The following is a 17,938-nucleotide window of genomic DNA, read 5'->3' as shown; positions in this document are numbered from 1 at the left end:
ACTCACATACCCTGGACTCTCACACACAGAGCCTCTTTCATTCTCGGATGGGCCAATTGGGTTTCACCTGTCGATACACGATCCACTTGTTGACTTTATGAGGGGAGATTAAAAAAATGAGTGCAAAAGAGCAAGAGGCAGAAAAAAAAAAGAAAAAAAAAAAACACACTCATCTCCTGGCATAGTCCTGCCAGACGGTCTGACCAGCGGCCAAATTACGTTCCAGAGGAATCCATGCCTGAGGAACCATGACCTCGCCGAAATGATACGGAGGCCAGAGGGGTGGCGGTGGGGAGTGTTGAAGCAGTTATTATCATATTCCATTCATTTTCATTTTTTGTTTTTACTAGCTGTTTTCCTTTTCTTAAAATGTTTTGTTGATACAGAAAATCTAACTCAATAGAAAATATAAAACCAGAGATACTGAATTGTTCCTTAATGCAGCTAGGTTCAAGTGTTGATCCTGCAGATCACAGCAGGGCTACGTGGATAACTGCAAGCTCCAGTCTGTATAAATGAGCTTAAGTTACCAGGTGAGCACAAAAATGCAGTGAAAAAAATGTAATGATGACAAAAACCCTGAAGCATGATTTAGTGGCAGCAGACACAAATAGTTGCATTTTAAAGGCTGAACATGTTTGTGCCCAAACACCTCTACTGACCAACAAGCATAAGAAAAGAAATATGACTTTAACCATATAAACAAGCAACAGAATATGTTGGATTCTCTTCTGTGGGGCAATAAAACAAAACTGGAACTTCTTGGGTCAATGGATCATCAGTGGTATGACTGAATGAGGGGGAATAGGGCATACACTGAATAGAACACACTGCCCACAGTTAAGCAATGGCCTGCCTCAGTGATGCTCTGAAGCTACTTTACTTCCTCTGTCACTGAAAACCAAGCATACCTCACATAAGACTCACAAGGCTGGGTTTCAGAAGAAGTCCTGGAAGATTCTGGAGTGGCCATGACTTAAATCCTATAGAAAATTAATAGGATTTAAGGAAAACCGTTGGAGCACACACACTAAGGATTATTAGCGAACTGGAGAGCATTGCCCACAAGCAATCAGCAATGATTCTCCAGAGTTTCATGTTTGCATCAGGTCATAGCAGCAAAAGAGTGCTGTAATTTATTAGGGGGTTGGCTAATTTTGAAAGTGCAGGGGACATTAAAAGTGGTATTTTGTGCTGAATTTGAATAAAACACATGCACCACTTGCTAATCAAAGTAGATATGTTAACCTTAATGCCTATAAATATGAGATTCAACTACCGAGTGGGCAACAAAAGGTTATTTTTTAAAAGGACTGGGTAATTGTTAAAATTAATCATTTAGAACCTCTTTAGAACAACCAATGCAATCTTTTCTATATTGGTAATTTAGTATTCATTTTTTAAATTCTATTCTATAAAAATAATCATGTATTCCTCTTTTTGTGTTTTGAGACTCTTTATATGACAGTTTCTCATTTCTTTTCACAACCTTTTGCATTTTTATTGAACACTTCTAGATCTTTTCAGCTGCACTGATTGTGTAGTAGGAGGCAGATGAGGCAGTGCTGCAGTGTGTGGTCCTCTCCACATTCACAGGTGGTTTGGCTAAGTTTGTAGCCCCATCTGGCCATGGCAGCTTTTGATCGCCCTGTTCCTGTTCTCAGGCGGTTGAGCATTTTCCACTGGACCAATGGTGCCTCTGAGCCCAGAGGAGGAGCTTCAGATGGGGGGATACACATGCCAATGGGAGGGAGGTCATCTCCAAGCCTTTCTGTCCATAGTTGGAGTCTGGTTTCTTTACATTATGCATTAAGGGACTGGAAATGGCTGAGAAAGATTCTCCTGGACTTCAACCAACTATTGGACTGAGGGTACACGAAGGGTCCATGAAGGGGGCGGCCTCCATCACCGGTGGCCTTGATCATCTCTACTCGGCTGGCAACTTCCTGTCTCGCAGCAGCAGCAGCAATGCCAGAGAGGAGGTGCAGGTTGTTTGTGTTGGTGGGTTTCAGGCAACCAGGGATCAAGCGGCAGGTGTTCTTCTGTGCTGGGTCTAGATTCTTGGCATGTGATGATCTCTCCCAGACAGGACCACATACTCCATAAAGGAACAGCACAGAGCCAGAGCAGTAGATCTTAACATGTTTACTGTGGCCTCCCATTTGGAGTTGGTCAGCTTCTGAAGGATGTATTTTCGGAGGGTAACTTTCAGTTTGGTGGTTTTGATGTGTTCCTTATAGAACAGAGTGTGATCAGGTGCTATACCAAGGTAGATGCGTTTTTTGCAGTGTTCAAGGTGTATTCCACACCATGTGGTTCCTAAGATGGAACGCACAGACTTGGGTCTTCACAGAGTTGAGCCTATCTTTGAGGAGGGCTTCAATGAGGTCTGTGATCGCCAGGTCTTTTGTCATCTCTAAGATCTTATTCAGGAGGAGGCTGTGGTTCACAGAATCCTACAGCAAAACAAAACGGCCAACAAAAATGACTCCTGTCACCAGTCCGGCTTTATTGTGCCATGTAAGACTAAGAATAGGACTTGTTGTAGTTTTGTTAGGTAGGAAGATGGCTTGTTCTGCAACTGATGAGGCAAGTCTGTTGAGGATCAAGCACTCAAACAGCTTGTATGGGTGGCATAACAAGGAGATGGGTGGAAGCTCTTTGCATATGCTAGATCTTTATCCAGTTTTAGAAGAGCGATGATTCTGGTTTTCCTCCAAATTTTTGGGATGTTTCTTGTCAGCATACAGTTGTTCATTAGCTCAAGGACTCATTTTCCTGTAAGAGGTCCAAAGTACTTGATCCCCTCTGTGAAAATATTGTCACGATGGCTTTGCTGATCTTAAGGGCTTTGATTCTGATATTGAGCTCTTAGGGGGTGAACGGCTCAGTCTATCTGGTGGTTTGGGGTGCTGAAGTCGGTCTACTTTTGATCTTGTGGTGGATTTCCCACTGAGCAGTAGCTGATGCACAACTTGGTTGGCCATAGTAGTATACTGTTGCTGTGCTGGGATTGATGGGTTGTTGCTCATTTTTTCAGATGAGGTTCCATGCATTTTTGCAGTTTTTTACCATATCAGTTGTCTCTAGCAGAGACAACTTTTTTGCCATTTCTGCTGGTGGTGTCCTGAAAGTGAGGTCATGAGTCACATATTTTCATTGTGCTTTCAGCAAAGGGGTCAGATTTATAGAGCTGTTTGTACTGCTCATATTATTCCCTACTAGAGCTTCATGGCCGGGGATGTATTGAGGGCAACAACTTCTTGGGATGTTCTTTCGGGCCACTTGGCACACTAGGTTGGTGGAGATTTCAGTGTTTGGGGTCGTCTGGAAAATGGATAATCTTTTGGTCAAGATCTTCTTGGAAGCCAGGCCAATTCGTCAAGGTAGGTCAAGGTATTCAAGGTAGAAGCATTAGCGCTGTGATCTCTGTCAAGCAATATTACCAATATCACTTACAAATTCTATCTTGAAACACTTGAAGCCGAAAGACAAATGAAAGAAAGGTAAAATCTTTTATAAATCATGATATCATGATACTGATTTGAGGTCATATCAGGAAGCAGGTGCAAGGGTGTAGAACACTTTTTGGTTTTCACATCAATTTTATGCACAATAGGTTCTCAAATAGGTCCTAAAAAGGTGTAAAACAACAACTATATTTAGTGCATCGTTTAGTTTCTTGTATATACAGTAGTGTAGTGTATATTTAGGGTTAGCTGCTAGGAGAATAGTGGAATGTACTTGTGTGGTAGTTCTTTATAATGATCTCCCATGAGTGTATCAGTCACTACCTGTCTCCTAGCTGAACACGGCAGAAAAAAATTTCAACATCAATACCTGACCTCACCTAACCTCTCACAGCAGAAGGCAATCAAATCCTCACATCAATGCTTTAACATCTTGTCTTATGTAAAAATGTCCTTTAATACGTTTAATACGACTGATTTTTGAGACTCACTGGAACACTGTATGAGCAGGTGTCCTCAAACCTCAAACCCAGATCTCAATTTAAACACAACTTTTTTTTTGCAGTTCACACACAACCATAGACACACACACAATGTGTGTAGTAAGCTGAGATCCAAGTTTGCAGCAGATTTATACTCCCTGCTAATGAGAGACATCACCAGAGCATTCAAGTGTCTCCATTCCAGTGTGTGTGTGTGTGTGTGTGTGTGTCTGCTGATTCTTGGAGGTTTATGAACCCTGACGCACTCTTATAAGCCCTGGCTAATGCCTGTGTAAATGTGCATGTTGCGTGTGTGTGTGTGTGTGTGTGTGAGACAGGCTTGGCTGCTCTGGCACTGTGTGGCTCTGTGCTGAATTGCTTTGGCCCCTGAGCTCTATACTCCGCACCGTGAAGTGGCTGCAGGCCCAGCGCTGTCTCCAGCTCAGACGCAGAGATTAGCACTAATATATCACTCACAGATCCATGGCTTAAAGTGACAGCTCAGCAAATATATCTGATTTACACAATTCCATGTTCCCTCCCTAACAATTCTGAGGCTAATGTAGCTATTAGCAACACGCATCATGTAAACGCCATGCTTAAGTCACCAAAACACATGCTTCACACTGCTTTGGGAAGCTCTTACTGACTTAAATACAGCATGTGGCGGATTGGTATTTTAACAGCGCAGCGCTTCTCAGCGTTTCTCAGCAGGTAATTTTCCTCAATTTATGAGTCAATTTACACGAACAGCTATGTTATTTTATTTTGTATTCTATTTATTGTTGAAGTTGGGTTTGTGCACTGCTGATCCACAATGCGTGTAAAACGAGCAAGGGTGTACAAATCAGCCAGGGTTGCACCTGTGTTTTCTGCTGCCAAGATGGCAATACACCAAATATGTACCTGAACAAACCTCATGTCCAGACCACTACGCCAATCAGCATATATAAATGTATAAACTTCAATGCTTTTTGGTGCAAGATATGAAAATAGACTGTTAGCAAGGTGTAAGATAGCAATGAACATCACAATGCAACTTGCAAAGGGTGTAAATGTTTTAATGAATTAAAATTAGAATAGAAATAAAATTATTTATTTGCAATACCATAAATCAAACACATGGTATAGTTAAATAAAGAATAGCTAACTGAGGGTCTTAGTATGTTTGTATGTCACTGACTCAGTAAACTGAAATTCACCCTAATTAATTACGATGTTTCTACGACGTAATTAACAGGACTGCACTCTGAGTGTGATCTCTCTAGAAACCAGTTTTCATACACAGCACCAATATACAGTGAATGGCTTAGATTAACCCTAAGGCTAACTAGAATAACTGTTAAAGTGCAACAGTGAAACATGCTTCATCATGTGTTTTAGGCACTAACAGCACTATAACACAACAACTAAGTTAAGTAACTTAACTTTCCAATCCAGTAATCAGATTAACGTTAATTATTTAAGTCACTGTGGGTTACATTTTTGCCATTTTCTTACAAAGAGATATTGTAGCTTCCGGCTGGACACGTTGAAAGGATGGACGAGAAAGACGTTTATAGTCGTCGCTTTATTGCTGGGACTGTCGGCTGCAACCATGCCAAAACAAGGCTAGCAAGCTAACAAGCTAACAGGCTAAAACTAGCACTGGGACTGAACACACAAACACACAGCCCACGCTCTCACCACCTCACACTTGTCTTATACCCTAAAGACAACAGTGAATTTTAACAGTCAGTAAACACAGAACATTACTGCAGATTCGCTACAGTGTATTTCTTTTGTCTTAGGGAGTGACATTGGGTCTAAGCAACACCACACAGCAACACAAGCACTTTTTTAGGATCTTTTGTATGTGTTAGGTTTCTTTATTTTTTTATTTATTATTATTTATTTTTTTTAGTAACTTTTTAGTTTTTAAATGTTGGTTTGTTTTTGTTGTTTGTTTCACATTTCTTTTTAATTTCTTTCTTTTCTTTTATTATTTTTAGGTAATGCTTTTATGTGTTTAGTTTTTTATTTATTCATCTGTATTTAAATTTTTATTAGTTCTACTACCTTTTTTTTACCTATGATTTGTTTTATATCTTAATATTTTTTTTAATTATCCTTTTTTAAAAATAATTTGTATACCTTATTAAAATGCTGTTTTTTTCTATTACTTATTTTATTCTATCTAAATTTCTTTGTTTGTTTGTTTGTTTTTCTTGTTGTTGCTGTCAATCCCTGTAACTGTAATTGCTCGACTGCATTGTAAATGAGGGCCACCCTCAATGTACTCCGAGTTTAAAAAAAGGTTTATTGATTGATTGATTGATTGAGTCGCAGCAGCACACTTACAGAAGGTGGGGTAAAGCTTCCAATAAAGTGAGTTTTGGCAATTATGTTGAGGAGGTGGTGACTTAAAATCAAGTAATCCATAAAGTAACTAAGCTACTTCAAGAGGGATCAATAGAGTATAGCTAGTTAGCATTAGCTTAGTAGCTTTTCAACATGATATTCTTCTGTTGAGCAGAGAATAAGATCAAGTCTCACTAACAAAAAACACATTTATAAACATTTAGCAGAGGATACCTCAGGTGAAGTAACTGCTGCTAAAAGAATTAAAGTCTGGGGATCTGTAGCCCACTCACTAAGCTAATCTTTGCTTAGCTAGCTCACCTACTGGTTCAAACCAGTAGCTGCTGTTGGCTTACTGACATACTGTAATAAAAGGAAGCAAAGCTGATAGGTTGGTGTAAGACTGACAGAAAGGCTAAATGAGAAAAGTTCTACCATGTTTAGACTTACAGTTGTCTAGCTAGGCTTTTTGCACTTAAAATTGATCACTTTTTCCCAAAATCGCCAGTGCACCTTATGTATGAATTTTACCAGTCAGGTTGTAAGGAGCAGTAAAGCTACTCCGCTAAAGTACAGCATAGTTTTAGTTTAGTTCTCCAGCACCGAGACTGGAGCAGTATTAGCATTAGCCGCTAACTGCAGCGCTAGCTCTTTCACCATTCAGTGGTGAGTATATCGAAATGTGTTTACTGTGTCAAAACAAGCTACATGGGACGAATGGTAGCTGATAGCTCCCTGGCTTACCGGAACACTTACTAGCGCTAAGTGCTGCTAACCATGCTATTGAAAATGTTAAATATCTAAGCCTATTGTAAGTAGACAGAAGCACTTTACTCAATCAAATAAACAGTTTTCAGAAGAGAAATCTGTGTAGATTAATATCCAGCGCTCATTTCACACAGAAAATGATTTTTTAAGTAGGCACCTAATAATCCAGTGCACCTTATGTATGAAAATAGACCAGAAAATAGATATTCAAATCTGGTGCTAGTTAGCTAAAAGGCTAAACACTACAGCAGTTATTTAGTTTATTTATTTTAACCAAAGCAGATATGATCATGAAACTGTGATCTTTAAATGAATAACTACATATTAACTATTTAATTTTTCATTTTCACATTGAGATGATAATTAAAATGTTATGTTCTGTATTCCTTTTTATATGAAGGCATTCAAAATATAACAAATTAAAACAGTAAAGAAAGTGATTTCCCCCAAACGTGATCAATAGATGATAGATGTTATTCGTTGGAAGGTCTCAACTTTTATTTACATTTATTCTAACACAAATGTATTTTAAAGTAATATTTCTTTTCCCAGATAAAAAAAAAAATATATATATATATATATATATATATATATATATATATATATATATATATATATAATTTATTTTTTTTTTGCTTTTTCTGTGATGTTGAAGTTCTCAAGAACCTCCCACGAGGGACTGAAGTTCAGAGCCGTCTACTGGCACCCTTGTTGGCGTGAATAATCAGATACTGTGATGTTTTATTCTGTGCAGTGTGTGTAGAGTGGGGAATTTGATCACTAACATGATCAAGGGCAGAACCAAATCTAACCAAGTCTAAACACAAGGACAATGTAATATATAGGAATGTAGTTCAAATTATTAAGTTAATTATTAAGTTTATCCCATTTTCTCACCATTTTTTGAAGGCCAATTACCCCACCCACATCTCCCATCCCTGCTACCCATCACTAAAAATTGCCCGTAACACTGGGAGGGTGAGGGCTAATCTTTTGAAATCTCTTTGCAATCTGCTGCTAATGTATGATCACAGGGTATCCAGTGCACTTTAAGGAAAGCACTGCAACCCGGCTCTAATACATTAGCTCACAGACGCCTGCACTGACCAACATTACATCAGGATTAATGAGGGGAGAGAACACCATCTACCCACCTAGAGAGAACAAAACCTATAATGCTCTCTCGGACTCTGGCTGCTGATGGCTTTTTCATACCACTGTAAATTATTGAGAGAACAATGCCTATAACGCTCTCTCAGACTCTGGCTGCTGATGGCTTTTTCATACCACTGTAAATTATTGAGAGAACAATGCCTATAACGCTCTCTCAGACTCTGGCTGCTGATGGCTTTTTCATACCACTGTAAATTATTGAGAGAACAATGCCTATAACGCTCTCTCAGACTCTGGCTGCTGATGGCTTTTTCATACCACTGTAAATTATTGAGAGAGCAAAACCTATAATGCTCTCTCGGACTCTGGCTGCTGATGGCTTTTTCATACCACTGTAAATTATTGAGAGAGCAAGGCCTATAATGCTCTCTCAGACTGTGACTGCTGATGGCAAGCAGCATGATCTGGGATTTAAACTGACGATCCCTGTTTTTGAGGTATATTCTTTCATCATGTGTTCTCTGCCACCAATGCTAAAGAAATAAACCAGGCATTAAATGTGTCTCAGCTGATTGACAATAATCAGGATTAAACAGAAATTGTTTTATCACAGGTTTGTTTCAGGGTGGCCAAAGATGTCTGTATCCGTGGGTGTTCTAGTGGTGTCAGCAAGTCTACCTTTCTGCACTTTCAGTGGTACATAGATTTAAATCAACAAAGTTTTCTTAAGAAAAGGAAACACCCATACATGGATTTGCAGTGTTGAGAAATCACAGAATGCACAGACCTGTATAAAATTCATCTTTCTTATCAACACTTTAAAACAAAACAGTATAAAAATAACAGTCAGAAGCAAAAAACAAAAAGTAGGTCTTCATGGCAGCTGTGTGTGAGATTAAATCCCAGGGCTGTCACCACTGGTGCAACACACGGGGGTGGATTCTGAAGTTAGTAAGAGATAATGTTGTCCTGGAATGATTAATTAAAAATAGCAATGTTTATGTTACTGATAACATAGTTTTGAGAAGCACGTTACCATAGAATCTGCCATGTCAGCTGGGCAAGTCAAAGCAAGTAAAAGTTAATTTTATGTAGTTCTTTTGTACAAAAAGATCTGTGCCTTTGCACTTAAAGGTCGTGCATGATAGTGACAAGGCGCTTAGTGCAAAGAAACCTCATGAAGAACCAAAACTTAAAAAGGAAAAGTCTTTTAGCCTCACCAACAAAGAAAAGCTAATTTAGTCCCTAAATAATGAGGGACAGAGTAGGCCTAATCGATTTTGTAAATCCTTTAGTTTATTTATTTATTTATTTTTTTATTAAATGATGTTTAAACTCCAAACAGTATTACCTATACTGATACTCATCCCAATTAAAACAAAAATGCACAAATTACTTAGCGCATGTAAAGAACACACCCAATTTTTGTTAATAATATATTTTACCTCCCTGCTTACAGGAAAGAGCTATCACAGGCTGGCTGTACTGGATATGCTAGCAAGGGATTACCAGTTACCAGTACCAGTTAATGCATTTAACATAGCTCTGCTGTATAGCTAATTAATACTATAGCAGATTGTATCTAAAAAAATAATGTGATGATGTATTTAAAAATACACCAGTCCAGGCAGACTGATCTGATCACAGCTGTGTATTTAAGGCAGAAAATGCTCAGGTAGGATCTGATTCAGATTCAGATACCCAACAACCCTACCATCACCATGTATTGTTATCTGGCCGCTGCACAAAGCGTTCTCCAGCACATCCCAAAGATTCTCAATGAGGTTAAGGTCTGGATGCTCCCTGAATCACTCTTTCACAATTCCAGCCCCATGAATCCTGATATTATCATCTTGTAATATGGCCGTGTCATTAGGGAAGTCAGGTAGTCAGCTGACCTCATTCTTTCAGCACATAATGATGCTGAACCTAGACCTGGCCAACTGCAGATAATGCACTTAGTTAAATCCAGGTGGAGACGTTTTTTTTGGCCAGGCAGTGTAAAACAGCACTATGGTGGCCTTGGGCTTGGGAAGGAACACTGGAGTAGACCTGTATTTGGTAGATCAATGCAGAGATTGTATTGGTTTGGGATGGGGGGTTTGGAGTGAACACTGAAGGGAGAGGCAGTATTTGTTGTGTGGGGGGGTGTGGCTTTGAAGGGAACAATGACAGGACAAGTGCTATTTGTTTGGGAGTTGAGAATTGGTAGAAACACCAAAGAAAGGGATTGTAATTGGGGGTGGAGACATTGTCGAGTCACCAAAGAAAAGGGCTGCATCTACATTCGTCTGGAGGTGAGGACTGGAATTAACCCTGAAGGAAGGGATACATTTGTTTGGGGTGGGCATTTGGTAGAAACACTGAAGTGAGTGGCACTATAGGTTTGGGGCCGGAGCTTTCATGGACTTTAATTAAAGAAGAGGTGGTATTTGATTGAGGGCAATTATTTGATTGAGGGTGGACTGAGTAAACACTGTGGATTTAAATAAAACACATGTATCTACCAGCTTTGTGCTTCTAGAGACTGAGTTTTTTTTGCCTATTCTTCTTTGCAAAACAGCTCAATCTCAGCTAGGTTGGATGGAGATCGTCTGTGAACAGCAGTTTTTATGTCTTGCCACTGATGCTTGATGGGATTCTAATTCTAATTCTAATTCATGGCGACAATAAAATAAAAGGACATTATATTTTTGAAAAGTTAACTTTTGGATGGATCACTTTAAAAGGGGCAGTACTTGTTTGGAGGTGGGGTTTTAGAAGGCATTCCAATGGAAGCAGTAGTAGTTTTGGAGATTGTTGGACATTTAGAGGATCATAGAAGTAAAGGCATGTACTGGTTTGATGGTGGTGCCTTTGTAAAAATGCCAAAGGAAGGGTCTGTATTTGTGAGAGGGAAGGGCTCTAGATGAAACACTGTAAGGAGGGGAGATATTTGTTTGGGGGCGGGGCTTTGGAGGAAACAATAAAGGAAGGCAGTGCATTTGTTTTAGACAAGGCCTTTAAAGGAATACCAGAAGGAGAGGCAGTATTTGTTTAGAGATGCAGCTTTTGAGATTATCTCTAAAGGGAGCATTTTTAATTGGAGGGGATGAGAAGAGCACTGAAGAAAGCATTTTTGTTTGGGGGCGGGGATTTGGAGGAAACCCTAAAATAAAAGGTGGAATTTGTTTTAGAAAATGTGGCTTTAGAAGGTGTGGGTTTTTTATTACATTACATTTGGCAGACGCTTTTGTCCAAAGCGACTTACAATAGTGAAGTACAAAAATAATTGAAGTTAGGTTAAAGGTAAAAACATCTTTACACAGGGCCTAAAGGAGGTCAAAGGGAAATAATGGTATTGAGGAGTGAAAGAGGGGAAGAAGGAAATGAGGTTAGAAGTAGTTAGTTTGTTAGAGGTGTTAGGAGAGTAAGTGCTCTTTGAAGAGCTCTGTCTTCAGGAGTTTATTAAAGATTGAGAGATTCTCCTGATCTGGTAGTAGAAGGTAGTTAGTTAGAGGTGTTAAGAGAGTAAGTGCTCTTTGAAGAGCTCTGTCTTCAGGAGTTTATTAAAGATAGTGAGAGATTCTCCTGATCTGGTAGTGGAAGGTAGTTAGTTAGAGGTGTTAGGAGAGTAAGTGCTCTTTGAAGAGCTCTGTCTTCAGGAGTTTATTAAAGATAGTGAGAGATTCTCCTGATCTGGTAGTAGAAGGTAGTTTGTTCCACCATTGGGGAACTCTGTATGAGAACAGTCTGGATTGCTTTGTGTGAATGTTTGTTTGGTAAAGCGAGGCGACGTTCATTGGAGAAGTGTAGCGGCCGGGAGGTAGCGTAAGCCTTCAGGAGTGAGTGCAGGTAGGAAGGAGCTGTTCTGTCATCACCTTGTAGGCGATTGTAAGAGCTTTGAATTTGATATGAGCATCAACTGGTAGCCAATGGAGCTCAATGAGCAGTGGGGTGACATGTGCCCGTTTTGGCTGGTTGAAGACCAGACCTGCTGCTGCATTCTGAACTGGAACTGGTTAGGAACTGCATGTGTTTGTCACTTATTGTCTTATTGAAGAGCTCAACAGTGAGGGTTAATAAAGCCAAGTAAAGAACGAGTAGAGACTAAACAGATATATTTGAGGCATAATGTAAGCTCTGGGGATAGCTCTGACTGCAGAAATATATATATTTGCTATAAAAGTAGTTAAATAATGTGATGTGTGGCCTTTGTAGGTTAGTATTTTACTTCTTTTAAGGGTTTTCTTTCCCACATCTTTATATAGAGGTCAATGAAATTTGTATTAACAGCTCTGGAAAAAAATAAGAGACCACTTAAAATGATGAGTTTCTTTGATTTGACCAAATTTAAAACCTCTGGAATATAATCAAGAGGAAGATGGATGATCACAAGCCATTAAAACCAAGCTGAACTGCTTAAATTTTTGCACCAGGAGTAAAGGCATAAAGTTATCCAAAAGCAGTGTGTAAGACTGGTGGAGGAGAACATGCCAAGATGCATAAAAACTGTGATTAAAAACCAGGGTTATTCCATCAAATATTGATTTCTGAACTCTTAAAACTTTATGAATATGAACTTGTTTTCTTTGCATTATTTGAGGTCTGAAAGCTCAGCAAGCTCTTTTTTGTTATTTCAGCCATTTCTCATTTTCTGCAAATAAATGATTGAAATGACAATATTTTTATTTGGAATTTGGGAGAAATGTTGTCTGTAGTTTATGGAATAAACCAACAATGTTCATTTTACTTAAACATAAACCTATAAATAGCAAAATCAGAGAAAATGATTCAGAAACTGAAGTGCTCTCTTCATTTGTTCCAGAGCTATGTCAATATATAGGGGCTGTATGTGTTTGGGTGTGGGTTTTGGGTGGGAAAGGTTGTATTTTCTTGGCTGTATTTATTTTTGCAGTCTATAAAAAACATCTGATCACTACAGAATTTTAGTTTGACCATAAATTGTACTAAAACGATACTTTAAAATGATTTGCCCTTGATTACTACAACAGTTATCAGGATCATTCAGTGCACTCATTTAAACTGTTGCGCCATGGCTGGATGAAAGACAGGAAGAATGAGAGAGCCCCCACCTCTCCCTCCAAACTGTCTGTCGCTATCAGGACTCCATCAGCTGTGTCATGACCGACCCTACCTTTATCCCCCACACACACTCCTCTCCCGTTACCCACTGCTTGATCCGTGTAAAGCGATAAGGTCTTTTCCTGTTTAGCCGCGTTTCAGCTCTTTATCTCTCCACTTAAACTCTATCCTCTGTGTGTCGCTGAGCTAAAACAAAGCCGGCTCTGATCCGCTCTGTTCCGCTGTGTTACAACAGCCCGCCGCCACCGCCGCCGCAGCCGTGTCATCTCCATCTGAGCGAGTCCCCCCTCAGAAACATGCAGGAAAGGTGTGTGTGCGGGCGCACGTTTATTTGTGGGAGTCTACAGAACTACAGGAGAGTGTGTGTCCTACAGAACTGCAGTGTAGGTATACAGTACAACAGTTTCAACAACTTTTTGACATAGTGCATATGTGTGAAGTGGACCTAAAATGATGCATGTTTTCAAAATTTTAATCAAATAACAATCTGAGAAGTGTTACGAGTTAAAGTATTCAGTATATGAATACTTACTGTATTAGAGCCACCTTTCACTGCAATTACAGCTGCAAGTATTTTGAGGTTTGTCTCTACCAGCTTTGCGCACCTGGAGACTGAGATTTTTGCTCATTTTTCTTTGCAAAACAGATCGATCTCAACCGAATTGGATGAAGATCATCTGTGAACTTTTCAATTCTTGCCACAGATGCTTGATGGGATTCTAATCTAGAGGTGAGACCTGCTGAATTAGAAGGAAAACATGGTGACACCCCTGTACCTTACTAGTGTTGCTTAAAATGCGCCTTATAATCCAGTGATCCTTATGTATAAATATAGACCAGAAAATACACGTTTATTGATAGCGTGCAATGTTAAATGTCCGAATCACTCTGAAAACTGAATGTCTAATCCAGGGGTGTCCAAACTACGGCCCGTGGGCCATTTCGACCCATTTCCTTTTTTGGAGCGGCCTGCGAGGTATTTTAGAAATAGAATGAAAGTTGGCCCGCTGTTAAGCAGGTTTTTATAATGTGGGATTCAAAGTTTGAACGCTAGGTGTCAGAAACGGGCCAAAGAGTCGGAGAGGGTGCGCATTTCTAGCGCAGAAAAACGGGGCAAAAGAGTCTAAAAGCGGAGAGGGTGCGCATTTCTAGTGCAGAAAAACGGGCCAAAGAGTCTAAAAGTGGAGAGAGTGCGCATTTCTAGCGCAGAAAAACAGGGCAAAGAGTCTAAAAGCGGAGAGAGTGCGCATTTCTAGCGCAGAAAAACGGGGCAAAAGAGTCTAAAAGCGGAGAGAGTGCGCATTTCTAGCGCAGAAAAACGGGGCAAAAGAGTCTAAAAGCGGAGAGGGTGCACATTTCTAGCGCAGAAAAACAGGGCAAAGAGTCTAAAAGCGGAGAGGGTGCGCATTTCTAGCGCAGAAAAACGGGACAAAAGAGTCTAAAAGTTGCCGTAATTAAGGAGTTTTATATTAAGAGACATCATGAAATTAAACATCAATTTGAAAAATCTTAGTTTACACAACACTGTCAAAGATAAAGATAGTAAGTCAAGTAAAATGGTGTGTAAATGAAATAATCAGGAAAAATATATTATTTAAAGTGGTATATTTCATTATTTGTTTTATTACAGAGTGTGGCTCGTGACTTCAAATATATTTCTCCTTTTGGCCCCCAACAAAAAAAGTTTGGACACCCCTGCTCTAATCCATCTGCTACCCACTATTATGCCTTGCTCCAACTCAATTTCCATCATTTACAGTTTCAAAATATCCAAAAATGTGAAGGTTTAACATTTTGGACACCTGCACTCTGTCGTCATGGTGCACTATTCTACTGTGCAGCGACCCCTGCACAAATGTACGACTTATAACTTAATAGTCATCAGAGTTATTAGAAACCACTTCAATGCACAATGTTTTTAAAGGAACATATATGCAACCGTGATTAGTATAAATAAAATAAAAAATATTTGACTGCAGTGAGCAAAGTTTTGTTGTCAGAAAAGAGGAGCATAATTTAATAATAAAAAAAGGACACCTAAACTATTAAGCACATGGGGGGAGCGAACATACTGTGGGCATGTGTTAAAACCAGTGGCACAGGGAATATTTTCCAAGGAGATAAGAGAATGGATTTAATTAAATATTAGCAAAATCTATTAAATTTTTTTTTAAATAATTTTAAAATCCACAAAATCTACAGTTCACAATTCACTACCTCAAGAGGCAGAAACAGACTGAATATCTGACCAGACAAAGTACTTAATCATTTATGTTTTTGCTATTCTGAAAACTAATGCTGCGTAAAATATTGAAGAAATAATTTAAACTTAACCGTATGCTTTTGAAAATCTTCAACATGTACAGATATTCACAAGAAAATATGTTTTGAGCATTAAGGGTTTTACAAATTATGCATTTCACTGTATATAAAAGAAACATGAATGAAGCTGTGCTCACATGGGACATGCCCTAGTTCAGTTCTAAGAAGAGGACTCAAATCAGGACCCTCTGAGTTTATATAAGGAGATCAGTGATCAACCAGTGAAAATATTCATATTCAGCTTCATAAGAACTTTTACCCAATCACACTACTGTTGTTATTATCCTGTGTTTACTGAAAGTAGTAAACATATCATGTAAGCTAATATTGCTTTTAGATGGAATAAATATTTTTGTATTGTAAAATTCATATAAAACAAATACAATTATTCACAATCAGCAGCACAAAATGAGGAGATTGTTTAAGATTTAATATTGCAATATATACTCTCAGTAACAATGTATTCCAAATAAAGGATGAGCCAGCGCAACACAAATTAAATGACATAATGCACTTACATCTACTTCCCCTTGATCAATGACATAGAAGTTGTCTCCTTCATCACCTGAGATGGAGCGAGGGAAGGATGAATAGAAAGAAGACAAAAGAGAGAGAAATTTGAGATTAGAGATTTGTATGACTAACAATACAGACAACATTTTCTAAATATTCTACTATACTAAAATACTCTGGATTTTATTATAGTAACGATTTCTAATTTATACTATACTACACCAGACTATTTTTGTACTATCCTAGACTAATTTATATTACATGTAGCAGTTTTATACTACCCTATATTTTATACTACAGCATAGTATTTTATGCTACTCTACCCAGATGCAGTTCATAAACACATTCATTAATTAAAAGAAAAAGAAAGCACTAGGCCCTCTTTAGCTATTTATCACTGGCCACTTTATCAGAAACCCCTCCATTCTAGAACTGCCATGCTGATGTACAGGCCAGGTCATAGGGCATCCTTTATTGTCAGAAATTAAATATGGCGGCTTTCAGGGTGTCTATAATGCTGCAGACACAGAAGAAAAAATAGACCTCTCATGCTTTACTTGCTGCGTGATTCAGATCTGCCAATTTCCCTTTCATTTAGTTTCTGAAATAAAAGTGTGTCCTGTTACTTTTTACCCATCCTGTTCAATCAGATACTGCAGCTCATGTGCTTTACTCAGTGAAGGAAACACTTATTTGATCCCTTGCTGATTTTGTAAGTTTGTCCACTGACAAAGACATAAAGAGTCTATCATTTTAACGGTAGGTTAATTTTAACAGTGAGAGAATATCAAAAATAAAAAACGTTGTATAAATTATATTAATTTATTTGCATCTTGCAGAGAAAAATAAGTATTTGATCTCTCTGGCAAACAAGACTTAATACTTGGTAGCTAAACCCTTGTTGGCAAGCACAGCAGTCTGGAGACTGGCAAGGCCACTCGTTGACCTTAATGTGCTTCTTTCTGAGCTACTCCTTTTGTTGCCTTGGCTGTTTGTTTTGGGTCATTGTCATGCTGGAAGACCCAGCCACGACCCATTTTTAATGTACTGGCAGAGGAAAGGATTTTACAGTGCATGGCTCCATCCATTCTCCAATTGATGTGATGAAGTAGTCCTGTGCATCTGTCTTTCTCCCAACACTGGAGAGTTAAATTAAAGCCAAAGAGCAAAATTTTTGTCTCATCTGACCACAGCACTTGGGAGGAGATTTTGCATGGATCCCCAGATCAATGTTGATTGCACTTCTCACCCAGTGTCTTGTTTATGGTTTTGTATATCATTCCAGTCTTGTGCAGGTCTATGATCTTGTCCCTGACATCCTTAGGAAGCTCTTTGGTCCTGCCCATGTTGTAGAGTTTAGAGTCTGACTGATTAATTGAGTCTCTGAACAGAAGTCTTTTATACAGGTGCAGAGTTGATCAGGAGAGTTTAACTGGTCTGTAGGAGCCAGAACTCTTAATGGTTGGTAGAAGATTAAATATGTATTTCTTTCTGCAACATGAAAATACATTTTTATATAATTTATACAATGTAAATTGGACAATGTGATTTCTGGATTTCATTTTTGATCTCACACTGTTTAAATTATAGATTGGTCATGTCTTTGTCAGTGGGCAAACTTACAAAATCAGCAGGAAATCACTGTGTATTTATTTATTTAAGCCACCTGCCATTTTATTAGATCTTTTTAATAAATTGACCATTGAGTGGAAGTACAAGGTATGCATTATTAATAAAGTGGCCAGTGAGTAGAAGCAGGAAGTATGGGGCAACACATTCTTACAGAACAGTCCAAAAAGTGTGTATATGTGTGTCAGTGATTTGGGCTTTGAGTTTAAGTTCACT

At 38.7% G+C, this 17,938-nt stretch overlaps 1 protein-coding gene across 1 annotated transcript in view; it reads right to left on the bottom strand.

Annotated features, from left to right (window-relative positions):
• The window catches only part of prkar1b (protein kinase, cAMP-dependent, regulatory, type I, beta), a 149,186-nt gene that overhangs the window by 35,576 nt on the left and 95,672 nt on the right, over positions 1–17,938 (bottom strand). The window contains exon 6 of the mRNA XM_022666224.2: positions 16,099–16,145. Coding sequence (XP_022521945.1) covers positions 16,099–16,145 — 47 coding nt within the window. The remainder of the gene's footprint in view (positions 1–16,098; positions 16,146–17,938) is intronic.

This window comes from Astyanax mexicanus, chromosome 19 (assembly GCF_023375975.1).
Source record: "Astyanax mexicanus isolate ESR-SI-001 chromosome 19, AstMex3_surface, whole genome shotgun sequence".
NCBI classification, from domain to species: domain Eukaryota; kingdom Metazoa; phylum Chordata; class Actinopteri; order Characiformes; family Acestrorhamphidae; genus Astyanax; species Astyanax mexicanus.
Note: the sequence above shows the minus strand (reverse complement) of the source record. Positions and strands in the feature narration are given on the sequence as shown.